The sequence below is a fragment of the Anabas testudineus genome, chromosome 13 (genome assembly GCF_900324465.2).
Source record: "Anabas testudineus chromosome 13, fAnaTes1.2, whole genome shotgun sequence".
Classification (NCBI taxonomy): Eukaryota; Metazoa; Chordata; class Actinopteri; order Anabantiformes; family Anabantidae; genus Anabas; species Anabas testudineus.
This window is the reverse complement of record NC_046622.1, coordinates 23,829,477-23,849,868: the sequence shown is the minus strand read 5'-3', so window position 1 is coordinate 23,849,868 and position 20,392 is coordinate 23,829,477. Positions and strand designations below refer to the sequence as shown.

The 20,392-nt window shown below is 41.2% G+C and overlaps 1 protein-coding gene across 1 annotated transcript in view; it reads right to left on the bottom strand.

Annotated features, from left to right (window-relative positions):
- Positions 1 to 20,392, bottom strand: part of fat3a (FAT atypical cadherin 3a) — a 129,480-nt gene that overhangs the window by 42,840 nt on the left and 66,248 nt on the right. Inside the window, exons 4-7 of the mRNA XM_026379071.1 lie at positions 16,094 to 16,417; positions 6,718 to 6,779; positions 4,133 to 4,447; positions 3,757 to 3,967 (exon numbers count right to left, since the gene is read on the bottom strand). Coding sequence (XP_026234856.1) covers positions 3,757 to 3,967; positions 4,133 to 4,447; positions 6,718 to 6,779; positions 16,094 to 16,417 — 912 coding nt within the window. The remainder of the gene's footprint in view (positions 1 to 3,756; positions 3,968 to 4,132; positions 4,448 to 6,717; positions 6,780 to 16,093; positions 16,418 to 20,392) is intronic.

Genomic DNA, 20,392 nt, shown 5'->3' with positions numbered 1-20,392 from the left:
ACAGTCTTCATTTAGGCAGGAGGAAGAAGAAGGTTTGGCGCGAATCCTTCAAAAACGACAAATTACAGAGAGAAAAAAAGTCCAACGCACCACAGAGCAAGGGGAGGCCTCTACTCTGATCTAAAATAGTTTTCATCTGTCTGCCTAAAGCTGACATTACACCCATCAGCTCAGCTGGCCGGCTGTCTCACCACAGAGCATGGTAACGTCTCGCCTCAATCTACAGTTGGAGACGCGTTCTATCTTTCGTAGATACACCACGTAAGTGAGTGCACATTCTACCTTCTTCTCACCTTGCTTGCTTGTGAAGATTCTCATAGTGTGTATCATCTCTCTGTATATTTGTGTGTGTGTGTGTGTGTGTGGGTTGCTCTGGCTCAGCCTGCCGGGGTGGGGCATGAGCAGCTCCAGCTATAAATGGAGCACGTGTTTAGAGGACACGGCGTGTTCACGGATGTGTCGCGCATGCATTCTGCTAAATCTGTGCGCGTGTGTATATATGTGTGTTGAATCTTTAAGCTCCGTTTCCTATCCCGAGTATGCACCATCTTCTACACTCATCCATCTCGAATGTTTGTCTCTTGGGTGAACTGCTTCTCAGGAAAATCTGCAGCACGTAAACAGACACATACATTTTTGTGTGACACGTAACCATCTGCATTTCTCTACACTCAAAGTCCCAGTATTAGCTTTATCCTTTAGTGCTCTCAACTCGATCAGCTCCTCATTATGTCTTCTTTCCTTATTTTTTTGTCTCCTCCGTTTGCCTCTGCCGCTTCACATCTGCTTCGAGTCACACTACCTATTTTTAAGCAGACTGCACTTTGCTGGGTGTTCGCGGTTGCATGAAGGAAGCTGGGTGTTGGTGCTAAATATTGTGTGTTCTGGGTTCACAGAAATGCTTTGTGGGTGGATGCAGGGTGCCAGAGGCTGTGTTGTGCTTCTTCAGTCCTAAACCTGCTTGCCGACATGCGAGTGCCAGCCATTCGTTTTTGTAAAGTATCAGCAGATAGCAGGAGATTTGTATGCATTTGCGAGCACGCCTTAGAAGAGTGCTACATGGAGGCATGCATTAATTCCATAAGGAATGTGTGTACAGGTGCTGCTAACAGCAGGTCATTAGGCAGAGCTGTCACCGAGGTAACCCAGGGTTGTTGCCATGGGAGCAGATAAAATAAGGTTGTGATACCTTTTTACTAAACCCTCCTCTCTTCAATTAACCTTGGCTGCAGTGTGGTCCATTAGTGTGAAACACACACACACACACACACACACACACACAGGATACACAGTAACACATAGAAACACACACAGCTCGGGGTGAGCTCCTGTGTGGTTTACTCCACTCATTCAACCAACTAATCAAAGGAACACGTCAGCAGCATCGATGGGAAGCACAAGAGGTGGATGGAAAATGAAAGAAAAGAAGTGGAAATAAGACAGCAAAAACGGTATTGGAAGTTTGGAAGCGAGATACCTTCTGAGGAACAGTTCCTGCCGCAAGCACTCTGCAGAATATAGAACATCTCACGGAAAAACCTGGGACCTTCCAGGCCATGAAGCGTTGAGGAGAGAGAGGAGAGAAAAGGTGAGACCAGAGGGATAGACGGGCTTGGAGGGCGGAGGACAGGAGAGCAGGAGGGGTGGCGTGATGGGCAAAGGAGAGCCAGAGACAGAGACAGAGACTGCTTCTGATGAGCTGAACTCTATAGCATTTGTACTCGTAGAAATGTCATATTAGTCATTTGTGTTGTCTTGATGATAGTACAACTATACTGACTGATGCTATATATAATACGTCATGGACATTATACCATCTCACACCATGTTCCGAGTTATGACCTATACTGAAGTTCTCTCTGCCTTCCCTGTCTTAAAGGATATCTTATATAGATATGGGTCTGGATCTGTCTTGTTGGGTGATTTTTCTTAGTTTTTTTAGTTCTGACAATGTCCTCTGTTTGCTCATATAGCATGAAAGTAGTTCCTTAGGCGCTGTAGCATATGAATATATTGTACTATAGCTTCTGGGTTTGTTTTTTGAACCCCTAAATTTTCCTTTACAAGTTGTAAACAGAGTTAACGTGGAAGTAAATGTGCATTAGGTCCACTATACAAATGATATGTAATCTAACTTTTCCCCCTTTCTGAAACTTCTTTAGTCAGAATTCTGCAAAAAAAAAAAAGGACTTTTTAAAAAATGACCCTAATCCTCAATATTACTGAACTAATATTAGAATAATTACAAAATCCAAACTGTTCCTTTAAGCATCACTGCTCTTATTAATGACTACTGGTCAGTTTGTTACAAACTCACGTTCAGTCTGTGAGTATCTTGACAACAGGCCAAACTTAAACTTGTATTCTTTTCGGCATACAACACATTTATTTATTCACTTGCAATTGCATTTACTGTATTTACTGTATTTTGTATTTATAAATACATTGATGTACTGTAATATTACTGTAATAAAAATATACAGTATGTTTCTGCTATGTTACTAGTAGGTTGCACTATTACTATTGCAGAGTTTGGGTGCACCTAGGCCAACTGACTGGTCCGTTTCTTGTGTTGCTGTCATTGCTGAATTTCCCTCATGGGATTATTATTTTTTATATTATTATTGTTGTGCCATATAATCACTAAAAGTATTATTGCTCTATTGTTACTGATGTATTTGTTTTTAATATGATATTTACATATGTGCATAATTTACAAAGATAAAAACATACAAAAAAATCTATTGCTCGCTGCCCACTAAAAAAAACATCTCTAGAGAGACAGAGCGAGATGGACACAGACATTAGGGAGACAGAGAAGAGATGGACAGTGCTACGGAGAGCCAGAAGCACGAGCCAGAAGGTATCTCCAGCTGGATACACACTGACTGTCACTGCTCAGTGACAACAAAAGGAAAGATGGATGGTGCATTGTGAGAACCGCAGTCCTTCCTGGTCCTTCTTGTCCATCTAGATTGGGCTGACCTTTGCCCCACAGTGCATGCATCACAGCTGGGGAGCTGTCAGTGTGCATGTAGTACTGAATGGTGTTGAAAACGAATAGAATTAGAATCAAACGTGGCGATTATTAGAATTATTAAATCACTTTTACCACACCCGAATCGTCACCATACATAATGCGTACAAATTGAGCTTAGTGCGCTGGCCATGACATAATCTGGTTAAGCCTTTCAAGTGGGTGAAAGTGAACTTTGACGGATCAAAGGGATTTAAGTGTGCTATGTTGGGCATTCCCCACTTAGGGGAATGTCACACTGACTTTAAAATCTGTCAGAATGTTCTTTATACAGACGAAGCCAGCACCTGCTCTAAAATTCTTCCTATGAAAGAAAAAATAATATTTATAAATAACAAAAATCTAACAGGAGAGTGCCTTAAAAATAGATTTAGCTTTCGTTTAATTTAAGTGTTTTTGTGTAATTCAGTTATCCTGAATTCAATCCCTATAATTCCTCTTTCTACTGCCAACTGTTCACAGTGCTTTACCTCCTATAGTGCATACAGACCAGGCAACTAGAGAAGCCGTCGCCATTGTGACTGGGATGGGCAGAGCATAACAGATCATGCAGCGAGGCCACAGTACCTGAGCTGCACCTCATATACGCCAACACACACCAACACTGTCAGCACCAACACACACCGTGCACTGAGCCTGGGCAACCCCCAGCTCACACCACACCACACCAAGCCTTCCACTGGCAGGAAGGTTGTGCTCACCTTACGCAGAGCTTTTACCTGTAATGTCAAACCACAAGGGGGCGGAGCTCTGCTGCAAGGACACCACGCCCACAATCTCAGCCACTTTGTCATTTTCCATGACGGTGAAATTATAGAACAGCTCGTCGAAGACCAGCGGCACAGTGGAGGGAGCAGGCCGACGGATCCACTCAATGTGAAGGCGTGCTGTGGACGACTTCTGAGGACGCCCGTTGTCTGTGGCTTTGATCTGAAGAGACAATACATAATTTGCAAACTAGGGATAAAGTGGTAAAGGATAAAATGTGAGAAGTAAAATGTGGCTCCCCCCCCACCCCAAACTTGCGAACTTGCACATCAGTAATGGGGGATTAGGTAAAACCTTGAACTCTATACAAAGCAAAAAGACTCATACAGTCAGGATGTCGTAGCTCCCGGCAGTGAAGGCCTTTCGTGACGATACCACTGCAGTCTTGGGATCGATGAAGAACTTCCCATCCTCGTTGCCATCCACGATGCTGTAGGATAGGTCGCTATTGGGCCCGTCATCCCGATCGTATGCGAACACCCGATAGATGGGCTCGCCCTTCTTTCTTCGCTCTCTCTCCGGAAGTTTGACCTGGTAGACCTTCTCAGGAAATGTGGGCTTGTTGTCGTTTTCATCCAGCACCTGGACCATCACCCACACTGTACTTTGCCTGGTACTAGGACCACCATCGGACACCAACACCTGCAGGGATACCAAATTATGACTTTGTAAAACACATCCAGTCTTAAAAAACACCACTATCTGTCCCTGTTAATTCTGCTGCCTGTCAGTCGCCCGCTAATATGATGAGAAGGAAAAGACTCCTCTGTTAAGACAGCTAATTCATTAAGCTTCTTTACTGCAACAGTGATAAAGAAGGTGATCACTGAGAGGCGGAGTTACAACCAAGCAGAGTTATAAAGCAGGATTGCCTGTATCGTACTAAATTGATATTAATTGCGGTAGAAGTGCGATCACTTTTCAGCCTGTCACAGATGAACAACGCAGCAGCAGTTCATTTCCCCTTCGCTCACGGCTGGCTTCATTTAGGAAAAGCATTTGCCATTTTGGAAAACGCCTGACGAGACAAGCAGCAGGGATTGAGGAGAAGGACTTATAATATCCCTAAACTGCCCAGCTAGCCTTCTGACTACACAAGGCAGGAATTTAAATGTAATACTTAATTTACATGAAGCACTGAGAACTGATGGCAACAGATGCCAGTGGGTGTAGATCAATGCTTCATTACAAAGCTCCTCAACCTCTGCCTAAGATACAAAAAAAGGGTTTAGAGCTGATACAACAGTGATGTTGATTTTAGAATATAATGACAATGATGAATTTTTGTCTCTTTCATATGATTCTCAGCTGAACTTGGGTTTCTTCAAAATTAGTTTGGGTCCTATCAGCCACAAGTCACTTTTAAATCACTGCACAGTCATGGACGCATTATAGACAGAAGTCAAAATGTTAACATTGTCTAATAACTTATCATGTGTTCATCTAACACATTAACAAAAGCCCAACAATTTGGAGTGATATTCCAAAAAGCATGCTTTCACCTTGTCAGTATAAATGTATTCATGTAGCTTGATGGGCACAAACTGCAGTTTTTATTTGCCTTTACTTTTTGGACACATTTGCGTCTATATAGCAATTTTTATATGAATACTTCATAAGTCGGTGTATACAGTGTCCGCACACGATAGGCATGCAGTCTTCACACTGAGTGCTATGAGTCACGAGGAAGCCAGTGGCTCGATTTATCACCAATCAGGGTAAAGCAGAGTAGAGACAGGTTCCCATTATGGTCTAATAGAGAACAATGCACACACACTGTCTTCAGAGTAGCTCTATTACCAAGTTAATGCAAACCTCACAGAGGAAAGCAAAGAGCAAAGGGGACAGTGTGTGTGTTTGTGTGTGTGTGTGTGTGTGTGTGTGTGTGTGTGTGTTTGTGTGTGTGTGTGAGTGTAGAAGAGTAGAGAAGATTGGAGAGGTGATTTATTTTCATCTAAATCCTGGCAGACTCTGGATTGGAGCACAACTTCATGGGCTTAACACACACTGGGCATTGTCGAGTGTGTTCCAGTCATTACCAAAGCAACGAGTGTCAGTGCACCACCCTGAGTGTCCTCTGTTACCCAATACAACAAGGTTTATTCAGGAAAAGGCGGGATAGTTAGTTAGTAACCAACTACTGTTTCACATGTCATATGCACCTGAAAAAACTCTAATGTTGAAGGTTGTCCAACCACACGAGACCATATAAGAACATCACATACAGACTTTTCCAAAAGTGTCAATCTTCTACCTTTGCTGCACACTGATGTGTGTGTCCTCTATCACCTACTGTGTGTCAAGCCCATTACTGCACGCACACACGCATACACTTGTACAGCTATCTTTGCGAGGACAATCACTGACATAATGCATCACTTCAGTGATGACTGTCTTTGTGTGTTTGTGTCTGTATATTCACTTTATAGATTACTTTGTGGAGCTCCGTTGCCAAAACCTGATGAAGACCTTTGTTAGCTCCAACATTTGCTGTACTCTAGCTTCAGTTTGAGTTGTGCCTCAACTTTGTAATAAAGCATCTTTTCTAATAGAGTTCTGTTTTAGTCAGACTGCTGTGAATACTTTTTCAAGACTAAAAAGAAGAATATTTGATATTATTATATAAAAAAATCTGATATTGTTTAAGTCTGGTTTGACTGACCAGTGAGACAGAAAGAAAACACGTTCTCAGCAACTACATTTCAGATTAGGGGTTAACTCTAACCCTACCTGTAATCATTCGAAATGTAACCTGATACCTAAAACCTGTCCCAACTCTAACAAAGACCTTTGAAGACAAACAGTGAAGTGTCCTCCCCTCCTGTCTTTTAAAACTCACTACATACAGTAGAGTCTGGATAGCGAAGTGGTAAGATGGTAAGATGTAAATGTAAATCCAGCATTGTCCTTACCTCTAAAACATGTTCTGTCTGTTGTTCACGGTCCAGTTTCCTGGTGGTTGTGGTGATCAGCCCTGAGACAGAAAACAGCAGAGAAAACAATTAGAAAAGGGACTAAGCACACACTCACATCTCACTGAGTAAACTCAATGACATGATACCTTCCCTAGGTCTTTACCCTGACCTTGACCATTACAACTGACTGTCTAAACCCAAATCTTAAGCCTCAAACATTTAAAGGTGGGAAGACTAAATGTCCTCACCACAATGGTTTAGACCAAAGTTACTCACAACTATAAGGAAAAAATTCATGTGCACACACTCACACACATACGGTGATGCCTGTAAGCGAAACGAGCAAAGTGACATGGTAATTAGTTGTGGGTGTCGTTCTAATTACAGTACATGGAACAAGAGATGGTGAAGACAAAAACAATGCAGCTCTCTTGTGCAGTTATTATTCATTGTGATGAATTGTGCGTTATTTAGTATTAAGAGCATAATATTTAATATTATAAAGAACTCGGTTAACTTTTTACTGCTGCGGGGGTGATGGGGCTCCATTGTTTTAATCAAAAAGCTTAAAAAAAAGGAGAGCAGGCAGGAGAAGGCTTACAGAATGATGCATCAAACCTGATAATTAACTTCATGTTCAAAAATACAATCAAACAATCAGAGATTTGGGAAATGCGTGTTCGCCATTAATGCTTTAGCACTTTAAAATTTTGTCAGTCCGCAGAACATTTTCAATACATTAAGGAAATTCAAGGTTTTCCACAATTTGTGAGGAACAATTACAGCTGTTAAGTGAAAGCTCTCAAAGCTAAACTTGATTGCCGTGTCCTTCAGTCATTATGGTTGGATGTAGAAAAGTCAGGTGAACATTATATGCATTTGGAATCTATTATTTCTGCAGATTTTTGGTGATGAAAGTTGAATTAAAAGTTGGAATGAAATAAAAAGGAAAAACAGATTCAAACTTTTGTTAGAAACATAAGTGTGATCCTGAAATGGAGGGTTAAAATATTTACAGCATACTCATCAAAAATGCTCAGCTCAGACTGCAGCACAGTGCGTGTAGCATGCTCGTGTCAGTTTTAAATTAAAGGATGGAGCTGGAAGGCCACTGCCCTATAACTTCTCTCACTTAAGCAAAAGTTTCCAATTAAAGAGCACATTGCCTTGAATGTATTTTTAAAATGCATCAACCATTTACACATGGTAATGGAAGCATGAATTAAACAATCCACCCAACAAATGTGCAAACACATAAGTGGGGCTGTTTACAACCAAGGCCAAACTTATCTCCCGGGAAATGTCTCTGCCCTGAGTCAAGGTGTATACAGTATTTTGTGGCACTGATTGGAAATGAAGGCAAGCTGGAATGCAAGAGGAGAAGATGAATTGGCTCTACATCAGCAGTAATAATGACAGACTGGACTGTTTTGGGGCAATCTACATCCTTGATTGTATCAGTGGATACAAACAACCAAAATGGATTGCCTTCTCATCGTGGGCTCATCCTTAGAAACAAGGAGTGGTGGTCAGGCATCCCGAACGACTAGAACTGCACGGAGAAAGATAACAGGTTGCCGTAGCTTGGCCATTTGAAAAGAATTCCTCCTGGACACTTAGGTCAGACCCAAAACACACTGAGGAAATACTCCTGGGTCTGGAACAGTTCATGAATCTCCAGGAGGAACTGGAGAGAATGGCTAGAAAGAAGGAACTTGAACCAAAGTCTTGAATACATAACATGGAGAGAAGTCCAAAATCCTAAAACCCAAAATAACTCAATGGAAACCAAAGAAAAAAAAAAACTGCAGACATATATAACAGTGATATATATGCTATAATATTTGGGTGGAGGTCTTCTGCAATCCCAATGGAAAAGGTCAATTCCCACTGGAAAGTCTGGCATTTCCCCAGCAGAGACAAAGCCCCAGAAAGATGAACAGATTACCCAAACAAGCTCTATAATGTCTCCAAAGCAAAATAGTGCACACCATTGTGCAATGTTTCTTTTTTTTAATGTATGAAACACTGTGCAATATTTATAGTTTGAGATGTTCTGGGCTGCAGATCCCATCCCTGTGGTTCCTGTACTTTCAGAAAGTACTAAATCTTGACCAGTGGTGGTCTACTACAGCCCCAGAACTAAATTTAGACCCTCCAGTGGAAATAGGGGAGGAGAAATAAAATTCCACAAAAGATTGTTATTACTCAGGAAAAGTTTGTGAGGTGGAAACAGCCAGCTCTAAGTATCAAACACACAAAAAATGGAATGCCGTACCTGTGTTTCAGTAATTTTATACATGGGTAGATGGGTATTGAAGACTTATTTTTACTCTCTGGCTTTTAATTCAGCATGAAGACTCTGTGTTTGTTCCTTTGTTTTATTCTTTTGTTTTTATTGTCATCTTATTTATTATTCATTGTTTTAAGTATTGTCTTAATTGCTTGTCTTTCTTTTGACTAACTGTGTACAGCACTTTGGTCAGCCAAAGGTTGTTTTAAAGGGCTTTATAAATAAAGTTGAGTTGAGTTGAGGGTATTTCAGCATCATATTTACAGAAGGTTTTGTTTTCATAGGAATATGAAAGATTGAATTAAATACAGAAATGTAACTGAATCCAACGATTAAAACCCATATCACTCTGGATTCCATGGATCACTGCCAATAAAATGATATAGTTCATCTTTGTTAATGTCTTAGACTAAATGATTGATGGACTCAGTTTTTTGGTCTCAAATAAAATCAGAGTGACGCGTCTTGCATTTTCAGTCCTAAAAAGAGCATCTGGTTTCTTCACAGCAAACATGAAACTACACATGAGCCTTTCTGAAAGCGTTTGACAGCATAACAAATTAAAGCATTTCCCCACAAATGTACTACAGAGCAAGCATGCTTTGTGAAAAATTAAAAACAAAAGAGAGAGAGAGAGAGACATCCCTTCAACTTTCCAGCGTCTGAGCTTTTCTCCTCTTGGGGAAAGCAAAGAAATTCTCAAACATCTGAGCTGTCAGAACATCTTCAAAACAATAAAAGCTTTTCAATTTGAAGAACTTGACAGGAGGAATGAAGACAGCACAGACAGACGCATGTAGAAAATGAGGAAAATGAAGAGTTTGAGAGCAGAGATGTGGAGCTCACTGGAAAGTGAAGTTCAGTCCACTATATTCAAACACAGAAACCATATCAAATCATCGTTACTGACTTTTTATTTTTCAAGCCAAATATTTGCACATATTCCAGAAATCAAATGCATCACATCTCATCCGGTGCATTCTCTTGAACCCACATAATAAATGTAACACTGGGATTATATTAATGGATAATAAAAGGACAGACTAATGCATGACACATATTAAGCTAAACATTGGCCTCCAGCCCTGAATGAATTTCATTAAAGGCCCTGATGAGGCTGCTAATGTCTTAAGTCACCCATTCACTCCCTCTGTTTCCACATTTTGACTGTGTGCAAATGTTTACTAGTTATTCTTTACTAGTCTGGACATCGTGATGGTTCATTGGCAGTGTTTTGTGAAAGATTCCTGCATATATATTGCAGAGATATAATACTTCCTAGCGGTGACGACCTGTGTCAAAGCCCAAGTCCAACCTGTCAATGAATTAAAGCTCATATCTTCACACTATTATCTTGGCAATGGTGTCTGTGTTTACCACCTAACAGTGGACTGTTGGAGTAATAAATAAAAGCTTAACCATCATTGAAAATGCTATTGATTAATGAGAACACAACTGCTGGGTTTCTGCTTTATTAGCCACACAGACTGACGTGCTAACAAGCCAGGAGCAGCTGACTCCAGTTCCTGCATCTGTTAGTGCCACGTTATTAGCTTTAGCAAAGAAGAGAAAGTGACAGCTCCCAACAAGTACACTGCACAAGTCACAGTAACTGACACAACAACGCCTTGAGAACCAATGCACGTTATTTCAATGCTACACAAATCCCAAAACACGGCCATGCACGAGGTGCACGGAAATGCTCGCATTTCTATAATTAGATGCAGAAGAAAAGAACATATCCAGACACAAGTTCCTCCCTCACACACAAACACATGCACCATCTGTTATGAAATGGCAAGAACCCCCCTGGCAGAAACCTAATTAACAAAGACCAACAGCATGATTACTACACACACACACACACACACACACACAGCCCATCATTACATGTTGCATGATTCAAGTTATGAGTGTGAATTATTTACTGTACAGCACTCCACATGGATACCATGTCACTAATTGTTCTAGTTCTAGTTCCTCTAATAATTATCCTGTTTTAGTTTTAGTGTGATTAGTTCGTTTTTTGAGGTTTGTTTTTTTTTTTGATTCTTTTGAGGCGTTGATTTGGTTAGTGAAATCAAATCTCATGAACGTCCACCTTGTCATGAACAGGTGGTAATTTTTTTCTTAATCATAATCCAAACTATTATGTCACATCCTGCTACTGGACCACCAGTGGAGCCCCTGTAGAGCTAGGGGCTAACTGCTTCCACCTTTTACCAACCCACGTGCAAAGAGAAACATAGAGTCCTTCAACACATTCCCATCATTATCTGATAGAATTTGTGACTATAGTAAATTATTTCTTTTATTTTACAGAAGAGCTCCAAGCTCTGAGAATGACTCACACTTTGTACAGCCTGTGAAATGGATTTTTGAAAAAGAAATAGCCAAGCACAGTGAATAAACCCATTTCATCGATTGTTTTAGTCTTTTATTATGATCTATCTCTAGATTTGTTGACAATACAAAACAAAAAGGTATAAAATCACTGTCCTTATCCTTTAAGCACATCTTGATTGTGCAGTGGATATGGGAAGTGTATGATTATTATACAGGATGCGGCTTAAAGAAGAAATAACGCGTTAATGGTGGCCCTTCTTTCAGGATAAGTAACCCTGCTTAATACAGAGGGAGCCTGTCCTGACTTTTCCCAAGGAATCCACTCACACACACTTTGTACTAGTCTCTCCTTTCCTCCTGGTGTCTACCAGCCTTATGAATGAAGCAGGAGACCAGCAGCAATGCGATTATGCAACATTAGCTCAAACGCCTTGGCAGCCAAGAGAACTAATTGCGATTGTAAGATTGGGAATGGGCCGAGGGAAGAAGAAGGTGTTGCTTTGTGTAATAGATTTGACAAATAGGCCAAAAATGGAGGACAAGGCATGGCAAGACGGCTGGAAGGTGTGAACGAATCGTTATGAAAGGAATTTTCAGTCACAGTAAATGATTGTAGAATCATTCCCACCATCTGTAATCACAGCAGGTTGCATGGTACTAGATTAACTTCCTTTACAGCCATCTGAAAGCTGCAGATACAGTATGGGCCTGATCTACTCTATCCCAAGTCACGAAGAAAACCTGCATGATTGACAACATGTGTAGCTGTACAGGAAAGTCATTAAAGATGAAATTTTGAAATGGGAAGTTATGATCAGAGGTGAATACCGGAGGAATTTGACAGTTGATGATACATCTGACTCAAACTCATTCTCTACTGCGCACTTTATGATGTGGAGGATGTTTGGAATTAACCTTAATGAACTGCAGGAACATTTAGTTACTTATGAAGGTCCCTGGTCTTACTTCCCACAGTACTTTAGTTGAGCAAAAGCATATTTTGGGAGATCAAGATCAAGCTGCCCTACAGAATTTGTACAATGCCATGTGATGCAGTAAAATGTAGTACCACTTTACTGTCATTGTTGTTAGTTCCACTGAAACTCATTTTGCATCTCAATGTAGCTCCATGCAAAAGCTAAAGCAACAGCACCCATATCTGTGGAATAGTTGGTGGAACACCTCATCGACACTTGGCACTGCAGTGGAAGCAGCACAAAAAGTGTCCCACCTGCTGCCGCCTCATTGACTTCAGTGAGACCACTGTGTTGGTGCAGCTGCTGCGGTGTCTGACCTGGCTTAAGTCTTCCCACAGAGCAATGTGACTTCATCCATCAAAGCTCAGCACTAAGCAGCCAAGTGTCCCAGCTGCCAATCCTGGTAATTTTCACATTAACAACAACATATACTGTCCAGAGCTGTAATTTCCTTTTATTAACACCAGGTCATATAAACACATTAAACTCACACACCCCCATGTTAATAAAATGTGTATACAGAGAGAAATCTGATTATGCAGATTAAAGTAAAATGTTTGATTAATTATCAGATTTCTCAACTTCTTCAGCTGAAACCTTTTTTGTGGGCGTAGAAAATGTGGTTCAGCCATTAGAAATCAGAATATTGCAGAATGAAAAGTGTAACTTAGTTATTTTAGTGCTTGTGAACGCATAAAGACCTTAGAGCCGCAATATAGACATCATGCTGTCAAATGGGGTGAAATAAGATATTTTTGCTAGTGTGGAGAAAGGAGGTAAGATATATATAAACTTAATTTATTCTTGATTTATTCCTTGCATTGAATTTATAAAGATACTGTGTAGTAAACTATGTGAGTGGATTACTCTGTTGGGAGAATTCATATGTAGTAATTTGTTTTTCTAATTTTCCTTTTATTTGCTCAAACATCGTTGACTATCTTAGCACATTACCACTGCCTGTGGATCAGTGGAATAGTGTGAATCCAATAGCAGGAGTGTGCCAACCCCATGTTTCCTTTAAAGGGGCCGTATTTCCCTTTATATTTTTCGTGAAGCCCAGCTGTACTAGCTGTACTAGCTATACTTTGTGTGTTTAGAGAGAATGCTTTGTGTTTCTTCACCCACCAGCAGGGAGAAGCTAAAATGAACCATTTCACACATACAGTAACACGCTGCATGTGTGTCTAGAATTTGTCATAAACAGAGAAAAAGAAGCTTCATCACAGCCTGTCAACTACCGCAGTAGTTACAAGCTACCATCTAAGTGGACTGTGCTCTGCTTCATGCACTGAGGGACGTTGGGATAACACAGACAGACAAATGAGGGGAGAATTAGAGAAGAAATGATAAGGGGATAAACACAGAGTGACAGAGACCCTCAGATTGACAGAGGAAATAAACATAATGAAAACATGTAAATCAGAGAGGAAGAATTCTCCGGGCTTATGGATGATCTGCAGTCCCTCATCAATGTTTCATAAGGAGAAAATCAAATATTCAACATCAGCCATCGAGAGAGACAGACACACGGGTTGGGGGGGGGGAGCAGGAGAAAAAGCTATGAAAAGAAGAAAGGCGCAAGTCAGAGGGAACCAGTGTATGACAGGGAGCGAAAACACGAGGACGTACAAGATGACATTACAGAAAGCAAAGGAGAAGAATCTCTTTAATAAAGGCAGAAAGGGAGAAAGGAGGAGTTGCTTGAGATGAATGGGTACAGTATTATCGAATTCAAAGCAAAGCGATCTTGACTAAAGAAAAGATAAATATAGCTGCAGCCAATTATATCTCCCGCTCTCTCCTCCACGAGCCTTATCTGCAGAACAAACTGTGTGTGAGACATTGTGCAGAGGGGAGTGTGTGTGTGTGTGTGTGTGTGTGTGTGTGTTCATGTTCCCAGACCATACTGCAGCGGCTGCTGCTGTTGTTTACTCCAGCTTCCACCTTTTCCTCCTTCTCCTCACTCCTTCTGCTTCATCCTACATGCACACCCACGTATCAACACGCTATACAGATGTTACTGTTCGAACGTTTCCCACAGAGCCAGTGCTTCAGCAAGACTCTTTACAGACACGTACGCTCACCTAGCAAAAGCTAGCACAGTTGGATCCGACAGCCCCGAAATAAATGTATGCAGGTGATGATGTCCACTGAGGTGTTGATTCAGTTTAGACACAGATCAGACCTGGATCACTTTGTGCTGACAGCCGCGTGAGTAATTGTTTGGTTTCCGAGACCTACGCCATGAAGCGAGATTAGTAGGTTACCAAGCTGTCTTTGGGCTTAACTCACGTTTTCTGGTATCACTCAGCTGGCTCACTTTTTAACCGGGGTGTATCGCCATGGTAACAGGGGTAGATCACAATGGTAACCAGGGTAGATCACCACAGTAACCTGAGCCGCATGGCAAACTTGCTCAAGAGCAGGTTAAATTCAGAAGATCAGATAAAAAACAGTGTGTCCAATCAGATCACTGCCAAACTAACCATCTCTCCAACATGTATTAGCAGCAAATGAAAACAAACAGGGATTGTTTACCATAATGAATATGTCACACTAAAATTTATAACGGCCACTATAGCTGCATTTTAAAATTGCACAGCTTAAACCTTGGCCGTGCTGATGCTTTGCACTCTTATTATATCCTCTGCAGCTCAGAATAGCATGCCAGCCTGTGGTGATAATTGGAAATAAAACTAAACCCTTGGTTGTCTTTTTTAGAAAAATAATCCAAACACGCTTAATTAGCTTCAATGATTATAAATGCAACATTTGACTCAGATCAAGCTCATCCGGCATTAACTACTTTCCTTTTCTCCTTCTCTTTTTTATTTCTCTCTGCTGCTTTGGAAACAGAATTAACATGACTTTTTAACTTCACATTCATTACATTCAAAATCAATTAGATCAAGTTCAAAATAGACACACGCACAGAAAAACACTCTAAACTACTAGAGAAGTATCATTTCCACACTCATTTGTAGCCTTGCTATTATTTCTACAACATTTCACTCTGCTGAATGTTACAACTGAATTTATCCATTGGCCACTTTCCATAAACACGTTTCCTACTGCTTTATTTTCTCAGAAACTAAAGTCCAGAAACCTTCCCTGCAGTAAAAGACTTTGAGGTAACTGTGATTTACATTTCCGCAGCAGAACCAAAACCTTGAGAAGATTAAGCAAATTAGTCCACCGGTGTATGAAAAACTTTTAACTTTTAGCTTTTAGCGTGTGCAGCAAGTTTTCCCAAATGCCAGGTGTGAACATTTCTATGCGGTATGGCCAAGCACTGCCACAAACTCCTTAACCTTAAGCAGGGCGTACATTTCCAGTTTCCTCATACTGTGCAAATGGGCCTAAATAACTTGGGCACTTGCTTTACGGTCCTAATGATGATTTTTGTCAACCAAGCGTTGTTGTTGTCAACGGAACCAGTTGACAACAGTTATTCAGAATCATCGGTGGACAGGTTCAGAAGACCTTGGTCATCTCAAGAAAAGGAGCCATGAACATTAGTTTTCCAAAGAGAACCAAGAGAATCTTGCTGCTCAATGTGTACAGGCTGACAAACCAAGATTCACGATGTGTGATTCCACACATATGTGCAGATCATCAATTGGGGACGTTCTGCAGTCCCTTAAAGTACCTAACAGTGGAGTCATGTTGGCTACGTAACAACAACAACTGAACTTCATTCAGACCTTCACATTCACCTCACCTCACTGTTTTCATTTTCAACACCATTACTCACCAGTTCGGCTGTTGATGGTGAAGAAATTCTGCGGGTTTCCGCTGACGATGCGGTAGCTGAGCCTATCAGAAGCAGTGGGGGGCGTGGCATCAGGATCCTGGGCCTGGATCTGGATCACAGAAACATCCCGCGGAGAGTTCTCCGGCACTGACGGGCGGTACATTGGCTCTGAGGTAAGTGGGGCATTGTCGTTAACATCCTCCACCTGGACAAAGACTTCGATAGTGGCAAACTGGGGCACCACGCCGTGGTCGCTGGCGTACACCGTTAGCCAATATGAGTCCTTGGTCTCGCGGTCCAACATGTCAGTGGTGTAAATTACCCCTGGTAGAAAAGAGACAAAGAAAGTGAAAAGTTTCTATTTATTTCTGTCAAATTTCTCATCATCCAGAAATGTCTCGATGTAAAGAACTGTCTGTTTTGTACGCCCACAACAGTACAAGAAAATAAGTCACATCAAGGCTTTGTTACTGCAGCTTCTTGGTCAATTACGCTGTTTTCTGCTAGAATAAAAAAAAAAAGACTTCGCTGTGCTATTTTTCATCTAATGTAAGAAGTCGTCAACACAACAAGGAGCGAAGTCATAAAGGAATAGCCTAGAGGGTGTTCCAGTACAAACACAGCAACCACAATAACACATCATATGGCATAAAGCAAAGCTTTCATTATCAGCACAATGTTTCACTATTGACAACAACTGCATGCTTTGACCTGAACAGGTACACTGAGTGCTGGTTGCTGAATTCACAGACTTCTCCAATGTCCAAAGTTTTAAAGTTGACAGAGCTGTCTGCTGTGGTGGTGAAGTCAGTGGGAGAGATCTGAACTTCAAAGAACCTAAACTGTATGTACTGTATCTACAGCATGAATCGTGTATCCTGTATCCCTCACAGCTTAAGTATGTGCACATAAATCCAGGTTACGGTTCTGCAAATACTGCAGTTTGTGAGCCTGGTTTTGTTTCTGAATGTAACCAGTTGTTTTTGTGCCGGAGCCAAGTTCTTTTTGTTCTTCAGCAAAACCAAACCGTGATTGTTCCATAATCATAACCTGGTGTTTAGGATATTTTCCATAACAAGGAATGTACTGGATGCAAGCCACCATTAACCTTGTTGAACATTAGCCTTTTGGCTAACACAGGTACAGTCTGTCCATTGCATTAAAGAAAAACTACATACAAAAATGAGACGAATAAAATAAGACAGGGTCCTATTTTAAGAAATGCCTGCTGCCAAAGGGCGCTATTTCAGGACATGCCCTTATGGGTCATATGAAAGGGTAATGTTAAGCATTAGGTAGTCTCTACCCCCACCAGAACACCACCACAGTGCAAGTGTGACAGATGATGTCATCTCTAAACGCTTCACATGCCAGTGATTATTCTGCACAGCAGGAGGTCTTGCTCTGAAATCCTCTGAACTCTACAGAGACACTAATATTACATGAAACTATTATAACACATGCACAACCCCAGTACTGTATGTCTGCTATCAGTCAGCACCACACTCACATCTGCAGCAATAAGCTTCCTCATGACAGCTCCAAACAGCCCACCCTGTGCTACAATAAAGCACATTATTGCTTTAAACTAAACATAGACTGGATGAATAAACACCTGGCCCAACCACAGGCTTTCAAACAGACCTGTGAAACTGTGTGAAAGAGATTTGGAGGGAGGGGGGGGGGGGGGGGGGTATCAAGGCTATAGAAAATCTGTTAAACATATGACCTAATCCCATGATGCTTGCCAGTGGAAAGTCTAATCAAAACTCCTGTGACCCCTGACCTCTCTGTGTGGATGTTTGTGTGCTCTCCTGTTGGTTGTGTGAGTTGCTGTGGCTGGTAGGGAGTATTTGCCTTTCTTCTACATCATGTGTCTAATGTGAGTGTGCGTTTGTGTGCGTGACGCTGTCTTGAGTGTTCTTCATTAGCCAACTTAGACGATAATATTTACTTGGCGTATTGTCTAAGTGGCTGATTACTCTTCAAAAAGCACTTCTGTCTATGTGCAATCCTCCTGGGCTTTCACATGAGTGCCGCTGCCTGATCGTGGCACACGCATACACACGCACTGAGGTATCTCTAGCATGATAGTGTAAAGCTTTTAGCCACTCCATTTGCTCCCATGCTTTAGTGGAGAAGCTCATAAGATATTTAGACTGAGTGTTGCTGCTGCTGCTTCCAGGATGACTCTAGAGAAGGAAGACACATCCGAGCATTATTTGTACTTTCTCGTGTCCCGAATAATCCCCCCACCTGCATATGTATGCTAATTGGGTGTGTGTGTGTGTGTCCAGTTTCCATGCTTTAAGCTGATTCTGGTCTGTCATCTCACCTCACTATGATATGGTGGTGTGAAAGCAAACTGTACATACTGTATATTCTGCAGACCTCATCTAGAATAATGCATCATACTTTACAAGCCAACCATATGTTTTACATGTCAAATGTATAAAAGAAAATATTGGAAATCTCTGATCTACCAGCTGTATTGCATTGCCATCATAACTGAGTGTTACTTTAAAAGGTATGCTCTCCATTTCACTACCTCACACTGTTGGAACTTTGGAAAGCACTTTCACACAAAAAGAGCACTCTGCATTTGTCCTCCTTCAATTCCATTGGATTTGTGTTAAGAGGGGGTCATGTCACCTCGTGTGTGCACTGTTGTGACACATAATTAACACGTTCAGCGTAGAGATTCAGTCTTGACCTCGGAAACTATATAACCTGAAAAAAAACCTTCTCACACTCAGTGTTCACCTACTTAGCTATTCCCAAAGCAATCAGCCCCCAGTATACAGTATTTAATTGTGTTATTGCACGTACCTCATTTGCTTCCTAATACATAACACACACATCCTAAGCAGCAGACTCTCAGTATAGTAACCTCTGTTACTCACAGAATAGTTAGTATTTTGCTTTCCCAGCTGTTGCATGTACATAACAACAATAGAGTATACAGAGCTGCAGCATATAGTTGATAGTTCATGAAAATATGCTGGATGATTCAGAGTTGAATTCTGTACGTGTCAGAGGTGGAATCATTTTCCAAATCCACAGTTGGAATCAGATCTAAATTTTTGGTCTGTTTTTTGTTGTTTGGGGGTTGGGTTGGTCCCTGAACGCAGCATACCAGAACAGGAGCTGATAGACTGTTAATTCTTCTCCGGTAACAACGTAATTTTCTTAATGTAATTCCTGCTCACAAAGGCAAGTGATGGTCCTCTTACAACAAGAAATACTAGATTTGTAGGATATTCTATCAAATGTGGGGATGTAGGGGGAATATGCAGGTGACTGGTTTAGGTTGTGTCACAGTTTTCGGAGATGGTTTTGGTCTCAGTTTCGGAGCAGTCAGAAGGAGAGACTTCACCGTTGTCGTTGAAGATAACTCATTCATGTGCTACATCACTACAACATCATTGTTGGCTATTTATGAACTTAGCAAAATCTAGTCATATTCAAAAACATGGAGCTATAAATACACTGCTTCCATTCAATGCTTACAGATGACCAGCGACTATCATTTTAGATGAAACAAATAAACCTTCCACACCTTCCACTTGACCAAATTTTGAATATAAAGTAAAATATGTTTATAACATTTTGATGTTTTGTGTATTTTAGGGTAGATGCTGTATCTAACCGGCTTTGATGCTTCTGTTATTGACTGAAATCTAAATGCAGATCCTGCAGCGATATGATGCAGTGAGAAAGAACTTGTCATCAAACTGAAGCTCTCTCTCTCTCTCTCTCTCTCTCTCTATGCATGTTCATAGACCCTCCACCAAACACACACACACACACACACACACACACACACACAATGTGTGCGTCATTGTTCTTGTCCTGTGGGACAACTTTAATGTTCAAGGTTAGCTGCAATTAATTTAGAGTTGCCCTGTGCTGTGTTCCCTCTGCCTTACTGTTCATTCATCTCTGCCTCCTTCTGGCCCCTTGGCTGCACTACAATTAATAGCTATGCACCATGCTACAACATTGCTTTTAATAGCCTGAACTCCTGCTTACAAGCCTGCTTTCCAATTAAGAGTGTGGAATTAACTACAAATGTCACAGGAGTGCTACACATGAAACACACTGGAGTGCAGGGAGTGGCTCAGTCTGCATCGCCGTCCAATCAGATTCCTCGCAGCGAAGAGCCGTAACAAAGCAGACACGCTGCAAATGAGAGTACGGTGTGCAAAAGAGACATGGTAGACTTTCACGCTGAACTGGAAGAACTTAGCCTTCTTCAGCCTTGATTCTTGTGCAGTTGCATTGAGGTGTGGGCCTCTT